General features: G+C 56.8%; 1 protein-coding gene across 6 annotated transcripts in view; it reads right to left on the bottom strand.

Annotated features, from left to right (window-relative positions):
* Positions 1-18,557, bottom strand: part of RIMBP2 (RIMS binding protein 2) — a 53,453-nt gene extending 34,896 nt beyond the window's left edge. For all 6 annotated transcript variants that reach the window (XM_065889758.1, XM_065889756.1, XM_065889754.1 and 3 more), the window contains exons 1-5: positions 18,377-18,557; positions 13,802-13,947; positions 12,199-12,275; positions 6,702-6,811; positions 3,497-4,306 (exon numbers count right to left, since the gene is read on the bottom strand). In XM_065889758.1, the coding sequence (XP_065745830.1) occupies positions 3,497-4,306; positions 6,702-6,811; positions 12,199-12,275; positions 13,802-13,947; positions 18,377-18,407 (1,174 nt within the window). In that variant the 5' untranslated portion in view covers positions 18,408-18,557. The remainder of the gene's footprint in view (positions 1-3,496; positions 4,307-6,701; positions 6,812-12,198; positions 12,276-13,801; positions 13,948-18,376) is intronic.
* Positions 18,558-18,921: the final 364 nt, after the last annotated feature.

The following is an 18,921-nucleotide window of genomic DNA, read 5'->3' on the forward strand; positions in this document are numbered from 1 at the left end:
CCGGAAACGGAGATCTTCTGTCAAAGCCTCCAGGGGTCGCGGGCAGAATATGAAGCGTGAAAGCAGGGCAGGAGGGTGAGGAGGTGGCAGCTACCGGACACGCGCGGTGCCCTCCTGGAACCCCGCTCACGGGTGCCCCGTCCCCAGGGGAGCCCGTGACCCGGGCCAGGCCAGCCGGCCACGAGGACCCAGCGTTTGGCAGAGGAAAGAAATCCCTGCCGCCTCTCCATCCTCTTCCGCGCCCCTCCTCCCTCCGCCTTCCCTCTGTCCCTCCGTCTCTCTCTTCATCAGACTTGGGGGCAGTGAGCTGGACCGCACATCCCCCGTCTCACCGCCTTGCGGGACAGGACGGAACCAGAAGCTGGAGAGAGACGGTTCTGATGAAGCCACCCGGCCCTGGACACCGGCTCTGCACACACACTGCCCGGCTGACCAGCTGGGCCGCTTCCTTTGCCCCTGAACCCGTTTGAATCGCGCTCACCATGGAAGTCTTGAGCAGCTACTTCAACCAACAAGGAGGCCAGGGTCACGTCGCTGGTCCTTCCAGGTGGCTCTTGGGGACAGCAGGACCACCTGTCTGCCCTGTAACCCACAGGCAGCTCCTTTTCCCCCGGGTCTGTCTGGTGCAAAACCCCCATAACTAGCGTTCTATTTGGAAAGGAACGTGTAACTTTCCGGAGGAAGGTATGAGCTTCATCCTCCAAGACGCGGCTCCGGCCCGTGGATTTGTGTGTGGGGGGCAGTGGCTGTTTGCTGAGGGTTTTCTACGCGCAGCTCCTTCTGCTACTCACTTTGGACTCTTTACATCACTTGATCCGCACAACAGTCCTGTGAATTCAGCGCATCCTTGTTTTGCAAATGAGAAAGGTTAGGTTCGAGGGCAGCTGCTCGGCTATTGTGTGTTGGAAGCTCCGGCCTGCAGCTCAGCGCAGCTCCTGAGTAGGGCTGATGCAAGCCACCCTCAACACACCGCAATATGGGGCTTCTGAACTTCCCTACAACCGGCTTCGGAAGTTAAATTCTACCTGGACGGTCCATTCAAACATGACAGATGGGTCATTATTCTTTTTTTTTTTTTTTTTTTTTTTGCGGTACACGGGCCTCTCACTGTTGTGGCCTCTCCCCTTGCGTAGCACAGGCTCCGGACGCGCAGGCTCAGCGGCCATGGCTCACGGGCACAGCCGCTCCGCGGCATGTGGGATCTTCCCGGACCGGGGCACGGACCCGTGTCCCCTGCATCGGCTGGCGGACTCTCAACCACTGCGCCACCAGGGAAGCCCGGGTCATTATTCTTAAGGGCGAAGGTCAAGAACTGAAACTGGCTTGGGAGTTTGCTGGGTGCTCACTTCTACCACGAGAGCAATGACAGCGGAGGGCCGGGGTTTTGTGGGTGGGGAAGACTTGTGTAGCTGTGATCTGCCAGCTCCAGCCCATCCCTCCAGTGGCTGAGAGGTGAGGGGGGTCGCACTGACGTCCATCACGTGGGGACACCTGGTCCAGCCACGTGCCCGATGACGAGCTCACACTGAACGAGGTTCAGGGGCTGCCCTCCCCATGCCTCTCACTTGTGACATTTCCACAGTCCAAATTCTCCTCTGCCCGGACAGGCAAAGGCACTAGTCCGCTGTGGACTGCATGTCCCCCCCAAATTCGTATCTTGCAATCCTAACCCCCAAGGTGATGGCGCTTGGAGGAGGGGCCTGTGGGAGGTGATCAGGTCATGAGGGGGGAGCCCCCATGAGTGGGATTCGTGCCCTTATCAACAAGGCCCCAGAGAGCTCCCTCACCCCATCCTCCAGGTGAGGACACAGTGTCTTCACCGTGTAGGAGCCAGGAAGTGGGCCTCGCCAGACACTGAGTCTGCCCACGCCTTATCTCGGACTTCCAGCCTCCAGGACTGTGAGAAATAAATGCGTGTTGTTCATAGGCCACTCAGTTTACGGCATTTCGTTACATCAGCCTGAGCTGACTAAGACAGCCAGGAATTGGGCGTGAACCTATGGGAACAGGCCCTGGGCTCAGCATCTTCTCCTGGTCCCTCTCCATCTCGACGTGAGCTTCTCCACGAAGACTCTCCCGGCTGTCCCAACGTACCTGCTCTTGCCTCTCCTCAGAGGCCCTGGGGTCTCTGGGTTTGGTGTCTCTGGTTTCTTCACCCCCCAGCACTGACCACAAGACTTCACGGCAGGAACCAATGAAAAGCTCAAGTCCTCACTCGCCCAATATCCATGATCTGACATCCCGATAGGCAGGGAGGAAACCCAGCATCACCTTACAAGATGAATGAACCGACCCTTCATAAATCAGTTCCTACTCAGACCTGCTTCCTCCTTGAAGTAATGTCTGTCCCGCCTGCCCCTGACCTTGCTGCTTTGTAGGTCAGACTCTAGTTGATGATGGAGTTCAAAAAGACCGGAGAGCACCATGGAATAAACAGCAAATCCAATTAGATGGAGATGGAAGGCTTTCTGCAGTTAGTAGAAATGATCCTGGAGAACCACTGAACTGTTTGTCAGCTTGCTGACAAATGAGGTTGGGCAGAGCTGGATTAATTAATCACAGAAGACAAATCCGAGGAGGGTGACAGGCATTTTGAGGGAATTCTGTGAACATCACAGGACTAAAATAAGCCCTCGAGGTATCAAAATATGCCCTCACGTATCTTTGCAGACACAACCTTCTTTGCTCCAGGAAGGCTGCTCTTCCCCAGGTGTTCGGGCTCCCATCCTGCGCACAGCTGCCTTACTCAGAAGGGCTGCCCTGTACGTGAGCCCCAGGCGAGATCAGCATGACGGAACCTCATGGAGACGGCAGTGGCGGCTGCCCCGTAGATAAATCGGAGGATGTCCATCTCAACCCATCTCTTTACAGTTTCCTGGGAGAGAGTGGGGGGGGGGGGGCGGATGGGAGAGGGGTGCATTCCTCCTCCTGTTACAGCTGGGAGTGCAGGGAAGGAAGCAGACGGGTGCCTGGAACCCAGGATAGCATCCACAATGGAACTTCATGTCTTCGCAGATTCACCCGTATGTGTGAGATATATATGCGTATATGTATGTATATCAAAAGGAGACATGAGAAGAGAGAACAGTTTCGAGAGCGCTGTGGGCACCCCCTCCATGGTTCCTCTCTGTGAGCGCACGTCCAGGAGTGGGTGACACGGGGAAGACGGAACCCTCCAATTGCCCAGGGTGCTCTCATTTCCTCCGGTCTTCTGTAGGACGAGCCTCTTACAGACGCAAGCGTTAAATATTTCCAACAACACGGCCCCTGAACAGAATCCAAGTTTTCTCTTCCCTCTCTCTCACACACACGGGCGTGCGTGGGTGTATTCCGTGGTCCCCGGCTGATCGAAGGATGCTCCGGGACAGCGCCGGCTGTCGGCAGCGGCTCCCCTCCCGCTCCCCCCGCCCCTCCCCTTGCACAGGGTGACATCCCGGTGTCCCCTCCCTTGGGGACTACCTCCTCCCCGACCCCCCACCCCGGGAGGACAGCTCACCTGCCGGCAGCGTGGAGAACTCCACGAAGGCCTCCTTCCTCTCCCTCTGCTCCAGGGGCAGTTGCCAGGGCACCTGGTGGGGCTTGGCCAGGACCTTCACCTTGTAAGCCGCGTTGGGCCTGAGGTTGCAGAACTGGTACTTGTAGCTGGCGGCCCGGACGACGTCCAGCTCCTGCTCGTTGAGGAAGATGGCATGGCTGTAGTTGCTGTTGGTGGGCATCCAGGAGAGCTGGGCGGAGACCTGCGTGATGTTGTCCACACGCAGGTGGGACGGTGCCAGCGCCACGTCCTTGCCCACCAGCAGCGTGCAGTGCAGCTTGTCCGAGCTGCCCCGGCTGGTGACGCACTGCACGGAGATGCGGTAGGTGCGGGCTGCCATGTTCAGCTTCTCCACCAGGGCCTTGGTCCTGCCACCCAGCGCCAGGCTCAGGCGCGTCTCCGCGTCCACCAGCACGTTGTAGGTGCCCACAGTCCCCCAGCCCGGGGGCACCGCCGGGGGCTCCCAGCCCACAATGACACTTTTGGCAAGTTGTTTGATGAGGGTGATTTTCCGAGGGTAAGGCACGATGTCTTCTCCGATGTCATCGATGTTCGTGTCCAGCGTCCCCGCCCCGTGGTCGGAGGGGCCGGAGTCCGTGTGCGTCGGGGAGTGGAGGTCCAGGATGCGCTCCCCCTCCGAGCCGACGCCGGCATGGTTGATGAAGTTCTGATCCTGGTCTCTCCCCAGACTGCTTGCCAGTCGAGACTCGTCCTGGACAAAATCCACGAAGTTGGAGGGCACCAGGCCCCTCTGCCCGTCCAGGAGCTCGCCTGTGGGGTACGAGGACAGGGTTACCGCCCAACTGTCCCATGGGGGCCCGAGGGCCTGCAGTGGAGTCTGCGCCTCCCCGCAAGGGAACTGCTGTACGGAAAGCAGCAGGGTCACAGTGGATTCCTCAGCCCTTTACAGGAATCACTCCAGCATCACCTCTTTGGGACCCCCACCCCTGCGTCAGCACCCCGCAACCTGCCATCTGCCACCCCACCAGTGAGGCTGGCTTCCCCTATAGCGCCCAGCACACCGCAGCCAGCCACCCGCGTATGTGTGTCAACGCCCCCTTCCAACGGGGACGAAGCTCTGGGAGGACAGGGAACTCTGTTCCCTGCTAGACCTACAGGGACGCCTGGTACAGAGTAGGTGCTCAGTAAGAGTCTGTCAGGACAAACAACATGCAGACTGCATGGGTTTGGAGGCTAAAACAATTACACACCTTACTCTGATTTTTGATTAGGTGATCACACAAACAGGAATTAAAAGGTGAATTTCCTCCCCCCGCCCCCGGCCCCCCCCCCCCCCCCCCCCCCCCCCCCCCCCCGCCGAGCAATGTGCCTGTCTTGGCAAAATTCCCGACATGTGTCCCTTTGGTGAGAGACGATCAATTTGGTCAGAACCACCTGGAGGCTGAGTGGACCAAAAAATGCCACCAAACTAGCTCTCGTGGCTGTGGGCAGTCGCAGCGGGGACCATTTTTTATTTCATGAAATGGTCTAATTTCTTTGCGTTCTCTTTATTCGTGGGGCTCGGAAGCCTGCTGAGAGCAGAGCCGTGGAAAACTGAGAAGCGTTCGGAGGAGCTTCAGAGATGACACAGTTTGGGTGATCTCGCGACACCAGCGGGAAAGGGCTGTTTCCCCTGGCGCGTCGCAGAAAGGGCTTGACTGGGGGTCCGGGGACCCGGGAGGCTGGGCAGCGTGGAACGAAGGATGGGGTCTGCTCCCAGTAGACACACGCACACGTCAAGGGACGTGCGACGGGCCTGGGCGAGAGGGATGCTGACCACTGAGTCAGTCCCGAGTCTCCCAGGATCAATGAGGATCTCTGTTTCTGCTCCTGTCCCCACCTAGGGGGCAGGTCTTGAGATGTCAGTCTTTGCCTCGAGGATGCTCGGAAAACACAGTGTCATTTGACACAGGGAACGCCGAGGAGGAGGAGGATGGGAGTGACAGCAAGTCCTATGTCCCAGGCCGCATCCTCAGACCCCACGTCTGCTTCCTCATTTATCGCCACAGCCTCCCCTTAAGGTGGCCACCGCGACCATCTGCATAGTGAGGGGAGGTGAGCTTGCCACTGTCACGTGGACAACGGAACGCTGAGCTCTGCCGCCTGCCTTTCATCCGGCCTCTGGAAAGTCTATGTGGGCACAGTGCCTGGCGCAAATACTCTAGAGAATTCCAACGAGGGTTACCTGGCAGCCGCCTTGGACACACAGTTCTCCCCTGGTGCGCATGTCGGTGACGGCAATGTGGATTTGTGTTACGAGTTCAAGCAGCTTTGCCACCAGTTGTGGTGAAATTTCTCGGGAGGCCTACCCACAGCTGTGCCACTGTTTTTCCGGTAACTAATGGAAGCCAAGAATTTCAATGACCCCAGGCTCTGGCACCTTCAGAAAAACAGCCCAGGCTGGGCTGCCGCTCACCGACCTCAGTGGAGGCCACCTGATCTCGGGGCCCATCAACCCTAGGACAGGAGTCAAGAGTGTGGCCATCAGCTCCAGGGAAACTCCAGGTGGTCACGCAAGAGAAACCTGCTAGTTTAGCAAGAAACAATTTTTTTCTGCTCAGAAGGACCGGAGGAAACCGAGACCCTTCTGTTAGGGCAATGGGAGAGTTTAGGCAACCGAGGAATCTGGATCTATGAAGCTCCTGGGGATGTCCCATGTTCATCCTCTAGCTACAAAAGTGACCAAGGTTATGAGTTTTGGGCAGAGGAATTCCCATTTCCTGATCTCACACTGCGCAAGGTGCAGGAAGTGGCCAGGGAGGACACGGGGCTGGACCACCCTAGGTTAACAACAGAGGCTGAAGGTCAGTGGGATCGCTGTGAACCAGACGAGGTCCCCTGAAAGGGTCCCCGGCCCTGCCTCGGAGGAGGTGCTGGGCTGTAAGAGAGGCGGGGAGGAGAGACCCTCATCTGTCAGCCCCACGTGTCTGCGGGAGCTCCTGGGAAGCTCTGTGGACGTGAACATGAGAAGGTATCCACCCCATGTCAGAGGGCTGCTTGGGGTTAAAAATAGGAAACCCCACTGAATCAGACAACAGGGGAACAAACACCTCGTAACTCCCGAGGGCGGGAGGGTCAGAGCAGAGGTTGGGGCGGCCGGGAGTGATGGGCGGCCCGGCCCTGGCCTGGCCTGTGTGCGCCCCCTGCCCGCCACGCTCTCACTGACCTTCATAGAAGCCGTCCTCGTCCATGTCTCCATAGACGTAGAGGTACTTCCCCGCCGTGAGGGGCAGCTCAGCCTCTGGGTTCTCATTTGGCCCGTCGAAGGGGTTGTAACTAGAGAGAGAGAGAGAAAACCCATTCAGTAATGCTCTGGATGGAGACCGACCCCAGCCCGTCCCTTGCAGAGCTCGGGGCCTCCTCCCTGCTGTCACCAGGACATTTTAGACCCACACGATGGTTCGGTGCTCGTGGATTGTCAATGCACTGAAAACTCAGGCTATCGGTAGCTCAACTCACACAGATTTCATGCTAAATGGTAGTTCTGGAAGCAAGCTGTACACTGAGTCCTTTGTATCAGATGACATTTAAATGACTCCAAATTATATTTTTAAATAAATTTCCAAATCAGCAAGCAAATAAAAAAGTAATTAATCCTATCATCGTTCAATATATATCATTGATCACAGGTAGAATCATATGACATAGACTCTTTAGTCACCTGCTTACTTTTTACACTTTGCAATATGACTTATCTTTCCCCTCATGAAATATTCTATCATATCCTTTTTGATGGCTGTACAATACTCCACTGAAGAGATTAACATACTTCATTTAACCAATTTCCTATGTTGGGCATTGATATTTCTTCAAACTTTTGGCTGATATAATCAGTGCTGCATCCAATATCTTTATCAACATATGTTGCACACCTGCCCACTTCCTTCCTAAAGATAAGTCCCTAGGTAGTATATTTGTTTGACCAAAGACCCGCACATTTTAGAGGTCTTAGGTATGTACAGCCAAAATGTTCTCAAAATGGATGCACATTTTATCTTCCCCTCCCCACTAGGACTGTAAAATGCCCACTTCTCAAATCCTCAAAATATTGGAATTAACATTTTTTTAAAAGTCATGTCCAACTTGCAGATAAAACACGTGAGATGAATTTTTGATTTTCTAATTAAAGGGTCAATTAATTTAAAATAACAGGAAAGGACTCAACACGAAAGTCAAAGTGACATCAGTGATCGTGGGAGATGATCACGTAAACAAAAAGGACAAAGGGTGTCACTCAGCGTCCTGTCACACAAAGGGTGAAGCCGCAGCAGCTCCCCTGGGGGCCAGCACTTTCCTCTGTGTGTTTTATCTGATCCCCACTGACGCTCAGTGAGGAGAGCAGAGATGATATTCTCATTCCCAATTCTCACGGCCAGCTGAAGTGCAGTGACTTGTCCAAAGCCACACACTCATTAGGAGGTGTGGGTGGGAGCAGAACGAAGGTCTCCTGACCCTCACCCTGCGTGGGTTTAACCACACCACGTCGCCCTGTCCCTCGGAGTCCAGAGGTCCAGGGACGCCGTCCAGCGCCCTGAGGGTTTTACCGAGTCAGTGACTGCTGGGGCATCTGCATTGGGATGGAAAGCCAAGCAGACGGATGTACGGTGTGAAAGCCCAGCGGCTGGAGTGAAGCCAAACGTGGTTTCTGGCAGAGGGGATGGCATGTGCAAAGGCCAGGAGGATGGGAGCGGGGTCCCCTCAGCTGCTGGAGAAGGACGGGTGAGGGTAGGAGCGCTGGGGGCCGTGGGTTGGAGGGGCCACATCACTGTGGATTTAACCTCCAGAGCTAATAGCTATCGGGAAGGAGTCGTCACCTACGGAGTGACATGATCGCATTTGCGTTTTGCAGAGGGGTCCCTCTGATGCCGTGTGGATGGGGTCTAGCTGGGCAGGGAGTGTCCTTAGAGGAGATGGAAGGGGGGCTGCCTGGGTATGAGGGCAGGGGAGCGGGGTCCCGGAGGACTCGAAGCTTTCTGGCCTCAGGAGGTGCAGATGTGGGTGCAATTACTGGGCAGGCGCTGGCGGGAGCGGGGCTGGATGCGGGGAGACAGGAGGCCCAGGGGCCAGTTCCAGGCGCCTTACGCTGCCTAGGCTCAGAGAGGCTGTGGCTGCGGGTGGAGCCTGGAGTGGTCCACGTGCATAAGAGGTCGCCCAAGGGGGGAGGATGGAGCAGGAAGACAGCGGACGGGGCCCAGGCTTCAGGAGGCCGCACATCACTCTCAGGAAGAGAAGTCTCGGCTGGCGGGAAAGAGGGTGGAAGAGGCCAGCATGGGGAGGGGACCGTGGGCACCGAGGGGAACTGTGCACCGACGACGGGGTCCACATCCATCGGGGGTTGACGGATAAAATGCAGTCTCCCCGGGCTTCCCCGGTGGCGCAGTGGTTGAGAGTCCGTCTGCCGATGCAGGGGACGCGGGTTCGTGCCCCGGTCCGGGAGGGTCCCACGTGCCGCGGAGCGGCTGGGCCCGTGAGTCATGGCCGCTGAGCCTGCGCGTCCGGAGCCTGTGCTCCGCAACGGGAGAGGCCACAGCGGTGAGAGGCCCGCGCACCACAAAACAAACAAACAAACAAAAAATGCCGTCTCCCCTAAGTCCGCTGTGATCCGGGTATAGAAGGGGACAGAGCTGCAGCGGGTGAACCTTGATGACACAATGCTAAGACGGGAAGGAAATGTCCAGAACGGGGAACCCACAGTGACTGAAACGTTAGTGGTTATTTGGGGTGGGGATGGAGGGGATGGGCTGACACCTGAAAGGGACGGGGGTCTTGGTGAGCAGACAGGAATGTTCTCAACTTGACAGCGGCAAGGATGGCACGTACTGTGCGTTGCATCTAGAGACCGTCATACAGAGTGAAGTAAGCCAGAAAGAGGAAAACAAATACGGTGTAATATCGCTTATAAGCGGAATCTAGGAAAACGGTCCAGATGAACTTATTGGCAAAGCAGAAAGAGAGTCACAGATGTAGAGAACAAACTGACGTTGACCAAGGGGTGTCGGGGGGTGGGACGAACTGGGAGATTGGGATGGACACAGACACACTACGTAAAACAGAGAACTAACAAGGAGCTACTGCAGAGCACGGGGAACTCTGTTCAGTACTCTGTAATGGTCTAATGGGAAAAGATTCTAAAAAAGAGTGGGTACATGTGTATGTACAACAGATGCACTTTGCTGGGCAGCAGAAACTAACACAGCATCGCAAATCAATTGCACTCCAACTTAGAAAAATGGGGGGACTGTAAGGTATGTGACTGACCCCTCAATACAGCTGTTTAAAAGGAAGGGTGCGGGAGGCCTGCATCGGGTGCCTGCAGAACTTCTGGAAAGGGGCCCCCTGGAGCCTCAGTGAGGCTCGTCCTGCTGTTGGGGGAGGGGACACCGGGCTGAAGAGGGGGCAAGAGATGGGGAAGCAAGGCCACTCCACAGGCGGCTCCTCGAGCAGAGGTGGGAGGTGGGGACGGGGCCATGGGGAGCAGGGCTTCTCCTGTTTCCAGTTTGGGGAAACTTCGAAGCAGGGTGCTGAGTAAGGACAGTGTTTAGCTCCGGGGGGGAAACACCCCCAAACTCCCCTTACCTTCGAGCCACTCCTCCAGGGGTCCGCAGGGTGTTTGGGGAACTCTGTCTGGGACTATTGTCTGTGCCGCTCACAATGTGGTTTGACTTGGCTGGGCGTCAGGTGGAAAACACCCGGAGCTCCAGCAGACGATGGCGGTGGGGCTCACCGAGCGCCCTGGCCGCGGCTGGGGACCGCGGTGTCGGCTATACACCGGCTGACCGCCCAGGCTTTCTCTCTGCCTGCTTTCACGTGGATCCAGCCTCTGGGTGCCTCCGCTCTTGGACACCTTCCCCAGAATAAGGTCTCGTCTCCCCAGGAGAGCGGAGGGACGGCGTGCCCAGGGAGCAGGGGGCCACCGCAGCCTCGAGGGACCAGGCTCATCGCTGGGAAGGGCCCAGCTGGCGAGGGAGACAAACCTGCAAGGCAGATGGGCATCCCGGCCGCGGCCCCAACTGGCCGGGTCCGGAGGGCTCGCCTGAACAGCTGTGCCTGCCCAGCTCCACACACACAAAGGCAGAACCGCCCTCCTACAGACGTGGGGCGGGGCTGGGCCCTCCTTCCTGGGCCCCAGGACTGGCGTCCTCAACGCTCTCTCCAGTGATATGGCGATGTCCCCACGGACCCTATGAAGGATGCAGGCGGGGGCATGGGGGGCGCCCTCCTCAGGGGCCAGCTGGCATCCTCATCCAGCACGCCCCAGCCCAGGGCGGCTACTCCACGGGCTTCCATTATCTGGACGTCAGAAGTGGGTTTGCACTGGTGAAATTAGTGGATCAGCGGAAAATGATCCACGGACAGGCAGCATAGTTATTAGAAACGGTTCTCACTGGAGGAGGCACAAGGCACTGAAGGTGCGCAGACGGGCTCAAAGGAAGCTCACCCCACCTCCTCCACGCGGACAGATTTTAAGGATCTAGTGAGGGAGGCATCCACCCTTGGTGACAGCTCCTGAGGTCTGATTCCTCAACAGCTCTGTGCACAGTCCAGTCCCCTTACGGGGGACTCTGGTTGCCCGTCGCCCACTAAGAGGACAGTGGCGTCTGCCCCCAGAACACTGCCCTTCCTGCCCGGCCGACCCAGGAGGCAAAGGGTCACTGGAGCATCTGGAAACACAAGAGCCCAGGTCCTCACTGAGCATAAAATACAGGAGGTCTGACTGTTTTATGTCTGCTTTTGGTGACTATTTGATTCATCCGTGTCTGCACACCCGGCAAACTCTGGGCATTATAACGCCTGTTGCATTATAACCAGGCAGGGAAGTTGCAGGGAGGCGGCTAACCCTCATCCATCTCAAAGTTTTCAGTGGTAACCGCAAAGAATCTGAGGGCCATGCATGAGCAGCCTGGCTCACGCTGGTGGACACAGACACCCGGGTCCTCCAATGGGAGCTCAGCTCTGCAGCTGTAACAGCTACGTGATGTGGCCCAGGCACCGGGCGGACAGGGACGATGCCGGAAAGGCACCAAGCAGGAGGCTCTGGGCAAGGGGGCCCCTCTTTGAGTTTCAGCTTGCTGCCTGTCATGGAGTGAACTGTGTCCCCCAAAAGAGACGTTCAGGTCCTGGCCCCTGTGGAGGTGAGCTTATTTGGAAATAGGGTCTTCACAGGTGGGATCAAGTTAAGATGAGGTCATACCGGAGTAGGGTGGGCCCTAATCCAAGGACAGGGGTCCTTATAAAAAGAAGAGGGAACACACAGAGAAGAAGGGCACATGAAGACGGAAGCAGAGATTGGAGCAGGGAGCCTACAGCCGAGGGACGTCAGGGATGCTGACAGTCAGCAGAAGCTGGCCGTCCCCACACCTTGATTTCCCACTTCGGCCTTCCAGAACCGGGAGAGCACAGGTTTCTGCTGTTTTTAAGCCACCCAGTTGGTGACAGTTTTGAATGGCACCCCTGGGAAACTAACACACTATCCAAACTCTTTCCATCAGAACAGACAAACCCTTGCCACCCTCCAAAGCCTGGATGAACTGGCCGCCTTCTCTCGGCACCTGGGAAGGGTCCCCTCAGCTCACGGAGCGTTCCCACTCCCATCACCCCACCTGCCCAGAGGTTGCCCCCACTTCCGGATGCTCAGAGGACGTGGAGAGGACCGTCACTCTTACCTATAGCGGGCGACACACAAGTGGACCTTCCCCGAGTATCTCTGCTTGGCGGTATTGGAATTCCATTCATTATCCATCTATTGGAGACACAATGGATGTGCAGGTCACTGAAGCTGTAGGCGTCACATTTCATGCCAGAAGCACGCAGGAGATCCCTCCCACGGTCCCCCTGGGCTTTTCAGCCTCAGATGGTGGGACCCCCGTGAGATGCTGCCACACCCGGGTTCTTGGTTTTGGGTGTGACCCAGAGATGGGGGCGGGGTCCCTCCCTTCGGGCTTCTTGGTCACACAGAGGACAGTTATAAAGAACTTGTCTCCCCCAATACTGTATGATATCACTTCTACGTGGAGCCTAAAAAATAATACAAATGAAGGTATACGCACCACAGAAATAGACTCACAGACATAGACGACAATTTTGTGGTTACCAGAATGGGGGAAGAGTTAGGAGTATGGGATCAGCAGATACAAACTACTCTTTGTAAAACAGACAAGCAACAGGATTGACTGTACAGCACAGGGAACTACAGCCATTGCCTTGTAATAACTTATAATGGAGTACACTCTGCAAAAATACTGAATCACTATGCTGACACTGACACAGTATCGTGAATCAACTATACTTCAATAAAAACGGATTAATTAAAAGCTACTTTTAAAAAGACCTCATCTTCCCACACCCAGATTGGACTCAAGGTAAGGACCATGCCCCGACATAATTTAAGGCCTGAGACGTCACTGCCCCAGACCCTGCCACGCTCCTCGGAGGACACATTTAGGTAATGCTTTGTGCCCTCAGCCCTCAAGGGCTCAGTGCAGGGAGGGGAGCACGCACGCGTGGATGGTGCCCGGTGCCCCCGGGAATCCTGATCAGAAAAAGGGACACGGGGGTTGCTTCCTCCCGATACCCACCCCGCCCCGCCCCGCTCCTCTCTGGGGCCCGAGTCTGCCGGCACCGGGACGCTGCCTATAGGGGTTTCCTTACACCGGCTACAACTGTCTTGGGGTTGGGGAGGGAGGAAAGGGCACCAGGGGAGGGTGGGAGTGACCATGAACCCCGCCCACCCTGGGAGAAGAGGGCCCGGTCCCTCCTGACACTCCCGCACTGGGGAGAGGGCTCTCCTGGGGGTCACAGCACGGCACTCCCCATCTCAGGGCCTTCAGTGGTTCCCCCTGGACTTGGACCAAAAGTCAAGAGCTTCCCTGAGGCCTCAAGCCCCCTCCCCAGCTCCCAGCTCCTCTCCAGCCCCAGTGGGCTTCCCCTGGGCTCCTTCTCACGGATAAACAGACCACGAGTGGCCAAGAAGGGCCGCCCTGTCCTTCACCTCATCCCTCCGGGTCACCGGCTTGTTGGGTTCACGACACTCGCTGTTACCCGACTTTTGGTGTTGACTTACTTATGGTCATTCAGCCCATGAGAGCAGGGACACTCCCGCCCCCGTCTGTACACTGGGGCCACACGTCCTGGCACATAGTAGGTGCTCAATGAACGGGGGTGAAGGCAAGAGCAAGGGGGGCTGGGGAGAGAGGGGGAGGGCTGCCAACACCCACAGCCCACATCACGGCGCAGTGGGGCAGCTGCCTCAGCCAGGACAGGACTCACGTCGGATTCAAATCTGCATCTTGGGCCACCAGACCTTGACAGAAAGGTGGGCTTGATGGACAGAGGTTCTGGCTTGTCACCCGGGAGCGGGAGGGGCCGGACAGATTCACCGATCACAGTACGGCTTCCAGTGGAGCTTTCCTGACCTGGACACCAACATCGGAGCAATTTGAGAGAAGACACCAAGGAAATAATCAAAGTGCACTGGTCATTTGCTCTCCCTGTGGGTCTTTCCCTGTCTTTGGCATCAGTCTTGGACTTTTATTTTGGGACCCACCCATCTCCCACTCTTCATCTACAACCCCGGCTCTGGGCTGTCCATCCAGCAGAGTCCACGCCTGGCTACGCCAATTGTTTGGTGGAGACGGTGGTGTTGCACAGGAGATGGGAAGGTCCAGTCAGAGAGGACTTCGTGGGAGTCATGGGCAAAGAGGCTCTCCTTTTCTCTGGCTTAAAATGGAGAGGAGATGAGACTCAGTGATACTGCAGCCACATTGCCACCAGGAAGAGGAAAGTCTGTCTGAGAATGGAGACTGCTTGTAGAAGGAGGAGCTGGAAGATGGAGAGGGAGGAACTGGATCCGGGTGGCACGGCTGGAGCCCCTGAATCCAGCTGTACCTGAGGCTAAACCTAGGCTCTTCACCTTGTCTATGGGATAAATAAATTCCTTTTTGCTCACACCAGTTTAGTCTGGCTTTGCTGTCACTTATGACTGAAAGAGACCTGACTTATACACAAAGTGGCCAAATGGTCAGGTTTATGGCTAAAAAATATTCTTGAGACTCACTAGGACCAAAGCAGATCTGCCCATCCTGTCCTCATGGGGCCGCTGAGCCCCAGCCCAGTGACATGTGGCAGGGCGGGGAGAACTGAGCACCTCGACCAATGCTGGCCCGGACTGTCGGATTAAGTCAGGCGTGTTTCTTTAGGATCGGATGTGAATGACAGAAGCAACCATTTCCCTTCCCCACGTTCTCACTGCCTGGTGGCCTGCGGATGTTCCTTTCTGGCTTTGTCTAGTCTCTGGCTGGCTGTGGCTCTCCCATCACGGGGACAGCTCCACTGAGGAAGATGACGCGCTGAGCCCAAATCAGGAAAAACATACAGGGTGAGAAGTGCTCCCACAAAGGCTGTGTAGAAGTCACCCCCAGAGAACCCCCACTCCCCTAGCTGATTAAGAGAACTGAGAACCTCGGGGGACCATCACTGCAACAAAGAATTGATGCTGAAGTGGATCCGGGGTCCCTGCTAGGCGGCCACTGCCCAGGACCCCTAATGACCACAGCAGCCAGTGCTTGGCATACAGCAGGTGCAAAGTCAATATTTACTGAATTAACTGACTCCCTCAGAAAGCGGGCGGAGGGTGTGGCCTGGCTGCAGGGTGCTTCAGTGCTGCAGGGGAGGTGTTTCACCCCGACACAGGACTCGCCCAGGCCAACGAACTGTGAGTGGAAGAGACGTGTCCTGCTTTGGGGCAGAAGCCTTTTTGAGCCAGTGTCTACTTTGTTATGCTTCCTTTCCCTTGCGATGGAACATTCCAGATGGGAGAGGCTCAGCATTCCCGAGTGAAGAGAGTGTGGAACCCATTCCCTGAGCCAAACTGAGATGGATGTGCAGTGTGATCGAGAACGAGACTTGTGCTGTTTCAAGCCCCTGAGATTTGGGGATGTTTGTTACTACAGCTGAACCTAGCCCATCCTGACTGATACACTGCTGCCGGGAATAGCAGGGGGTGACACCACCAGCAAAGGTGAAATGAGTATAGTAGAGTCACCTCATATTCACATTTTAACTTAAACAAATCCAGTTGTCTAGAGAAAAATATTTTGTTGCATGTGGCATTTTACCTGCCCTTCTGCTCTCTGAGTGAATGTGAGATTAGAGACAAAATCATGCAGTGCCCTCAACCGCACACCCCTTCATGCTCCGCGTGTTTCAAGATACGCATTTTCTGGAAAATATGGCCACTAAGGTCAAATCAATGACTTTATCCGGTGTTTTCACCAAAACCCAGCTCCAATACTGGAAGGAAACTGGCTGTGTAGGGGCAGCCCTGGGAGATGACATGCCCCCTTCCTAGGAGATTTCTAGGGATGATTCTGTCCCTGTGTGATTTCTGCCTTGCTGGTTGCAGATGTGATTCTACGGCACAGAAGGTGAGTCCCTTAGGGACTCATGGTCAAACGGTCCTTGTCTTCCTCAACCTTGGGCGGACCCAGCCTCAGGCAGGAGGCCCCCAGGGGATGCACAGCACACTTGCCGGGTCCTGCTCTGATCCTGCACTGGCCCTGCTTGCTCCTCTGCCCCCCCCCACCCTCCCCTCCTGCGTAAGGAGGAAAGGCCAGCCCAGCGGCGAGTTCCCTGTCACTCTCACCCTTAAAGGGGCCCCTGCCATCTGCCGTCAAAGAATGACTTTGAGGGGGACTTCAGCGGCAAGGATGATGCCAAGCCTGTCTGGCTTTGCCAGCAGGGGGCCCCCGTGGGCGAGGTAGCGTTTATTAAATGAGCTGGTCTGTTATCACGATGGCTCTTCCAAGTGGCTGAACGGAAGTCTTGGTGCAAACCTATTCTTCTACCGGGATCGGAGACAGCCGTCCTGTTTGGGTTTTGTTCTTAGCATCCATTTTCCTCCGTCGTGAATTAGATCCTTTTTTCCAGATCATCTCAACACCGACTGAACCAGGTCAATCACTGCTCTCCTCCCCACCCCCACTGACCCACGAGCTCGTCCTGGACTAACACATTCTCATGCTGTACTGCAAGGAATTCACGTAGCCCCCCCCCCCCCCCCGCACCCCGGCTGCTACTTCTATAAGGGCCTGCTTGCAAGTTGGGCTGGGCTGTATCCGGGTACACAGCTTCTAGAGTGTTCCTGCACCAATAGGAAAGGCCCCCTAAGTGACAGGGGTGCTTCCCTGTAACCAGCGCGGCCTGGTGTGTGCCAAGTGCCTGCCTCGCTCTGGGGGGCCTGGGGTTCTGGTGTGTGCCAGGCAGAGGTGCCCACGTGACCAGCCCCCGGTGGACCCTGGACGCTGCACCTCTACTGGGCGCCCCTGGGCCTCACCACCGCACGTGGGTGGCTGCTCGTTGGGCGCTCTGGGTGGTCCTCCCAGAGGAAAAAGGTGCAGGCTGTCTGCACGTGGATCCCTCCGGGCGCCCATCTCTGCGGGCCCACCGTGTGTCTGTCCTGTGTCGCCGGAACAGTTCTGAGCCAGGAGGACACAACGTTATGCTGAGTCCCGGGACTTACCGACTGCTCGCGACCCGGGGACCCTGAAAAACGTGCACGGCCGAGATCACGTGAACCTGCAGCCCCAAAGCTTCTCACCCAGTGGGAGCTGGAGAAACGGGCTTCATTTCTGGGAGGCAACCTTCTCTGACCACCCCGTCTAAGTGGCCCTGGGTCACTTGCTCTCTTGTCACCTGACCTCCCGCGTCTGTCTGAGTGGGAAGCTGCCTAGTCACTCATCTGTCCCCTTGTTTCTTGTCTGTGCTCCCCCAACCCAGAGGGGCTCCACCCAGGGCCTGGCCATCTGCTCAGCATCGCGGCCTGGGGGGGGGGTACCCTGTGCTCAGAACTTGTCTGTTGCGGGGGGTGTCCAGACCCCCCTCTCCCCGTCTTGTGTTTCGTTGCCACTTAGCATTCTCCTAATGCATGAGCAGCGCCGGAAGGGAGCAGGAAGCCAGGAAACATGATTGATCAAGACACAGGCAGTATCACCTTGTTTTCCAAATGAAAAGCGTCCAGAGAACTTACCCTACGTCCTGACAGGACCCAGGAGAGATGCGGGAATTCTCTCTCTTTTATGGAATTCCAGAGTGAATATCTGACACTCATCTCCAGGAAACTTGAGAACATGGACAGTTTTACAGGAGGATAAAACTGGGCCTGCGACCCACCCGTTCAACCTTCAGTGGAGAGAAAGTTCCCTGACTGAGCAGGGTACTCTGTTGCCTACACTGGGAACCTTCCATGACGTTAAATTCAATGCCTCTGGGATCAAAATTCCCCTCAACCACTCAAATTCAAACCTCCCTGCCCCCCATCTCTGCATCCTAAACACAAATGTGATGGGAGGGCATTGAAATTCACCGCTGTTAGTACCGCTGCCTCTGTCAGAAGGGAAGTTCCAAGTACATCACAAGGTCAGCAAGAGGTCACTGGATGAAAAGAGGGGAAACAAGGGAAGCTGAGAAGCCCACCTGGCAGATCCCAGCCTAGACCCCAGAGCCAGACCCCTGGGGCCGAGTCCCGGCTCACCGCCCGGCTGGGTGACCCACTAAGCCCCTCCACCCGTGTTGTCTGTAGAACGGGGCTCAGAACGTGTGCGAAGCCACGCCGGTCGGCACCCGTCAAGGGCTTAGGACGAGGTCTGGCGTGTGGGGTGGACGTGGGAGACGCCGGCTGGCCTGTACCGCCCCAAGGCCTGCTAGGCTGGTCACCGCCCTGGGTGTGGTGAGATGCTCTGTCACACGCCTCCACCCCCGACCCTTGCCAGCGCCCCTTCTCCATCCCGGCTGCCGTGCGAGGGAGGGAGGGAGGGAGGGAGGAGGTCGGTCGGCCCAGGCGCTTACCTTTGCCAATGGAGGGAGCCAGTCCGTTCATGAAGCTCCGGAAGGGCTTGCCGGGGGACGAGGGTACGTCCAGGGAGCTGCCTCCCTGCAGGTCGATCTCGCCCGCGTGCTCCCGGAGCCGACCCAGGTCCCGGGACAGCAGGATGAAGTGCTCACTCTGCGCGCGGCATTTCTCCTCTAGCTCCCGTGCCCTGCGCTGTGCGCGGAGACCCGGACCCGCGGTCAGCAGGCGGCCTGGCCTGCTGGGGCCCCGCGTGTCTGCGCACAGGTGTGCGTGTGTGTGCACGCGTGTGCACAATGCATGCCACGTGTGCATGGGGGGATGACTGCGTGTGCGTGTGTACTGTGCCCGTGTTGCACGGGTGTGCGCAGGACTGAGTGCCGCGTGTGCGCGTGTTAATGACAGTGTGTGTTTGTGTGTGCAGGAGGGCTGCCTCTTTGCTCCACGTGAGAACGGTATCTGAACAAACTAAGCTTCCTGTGCACCCTGGCCGTCGGCCAGGTTTCCTCTCAGGGCGAACGTGGGAAAGCACAGGAGCCGAGAA

The sequence above is a fragment of the Phocoena phocoena genome, chromosome 13 (genome assembly GCF_963924675.1).
Source record: "Phocoena phocoena chromosome 13, mPhoPho1.1, whole genome shotgun sequence".
Lineage (NCBI taxonomy): Eukaryota > Metazoa > Chordata > Mammalia > Artiodactyla > Phocoenidae > Phocoena > Phocoena phocoena.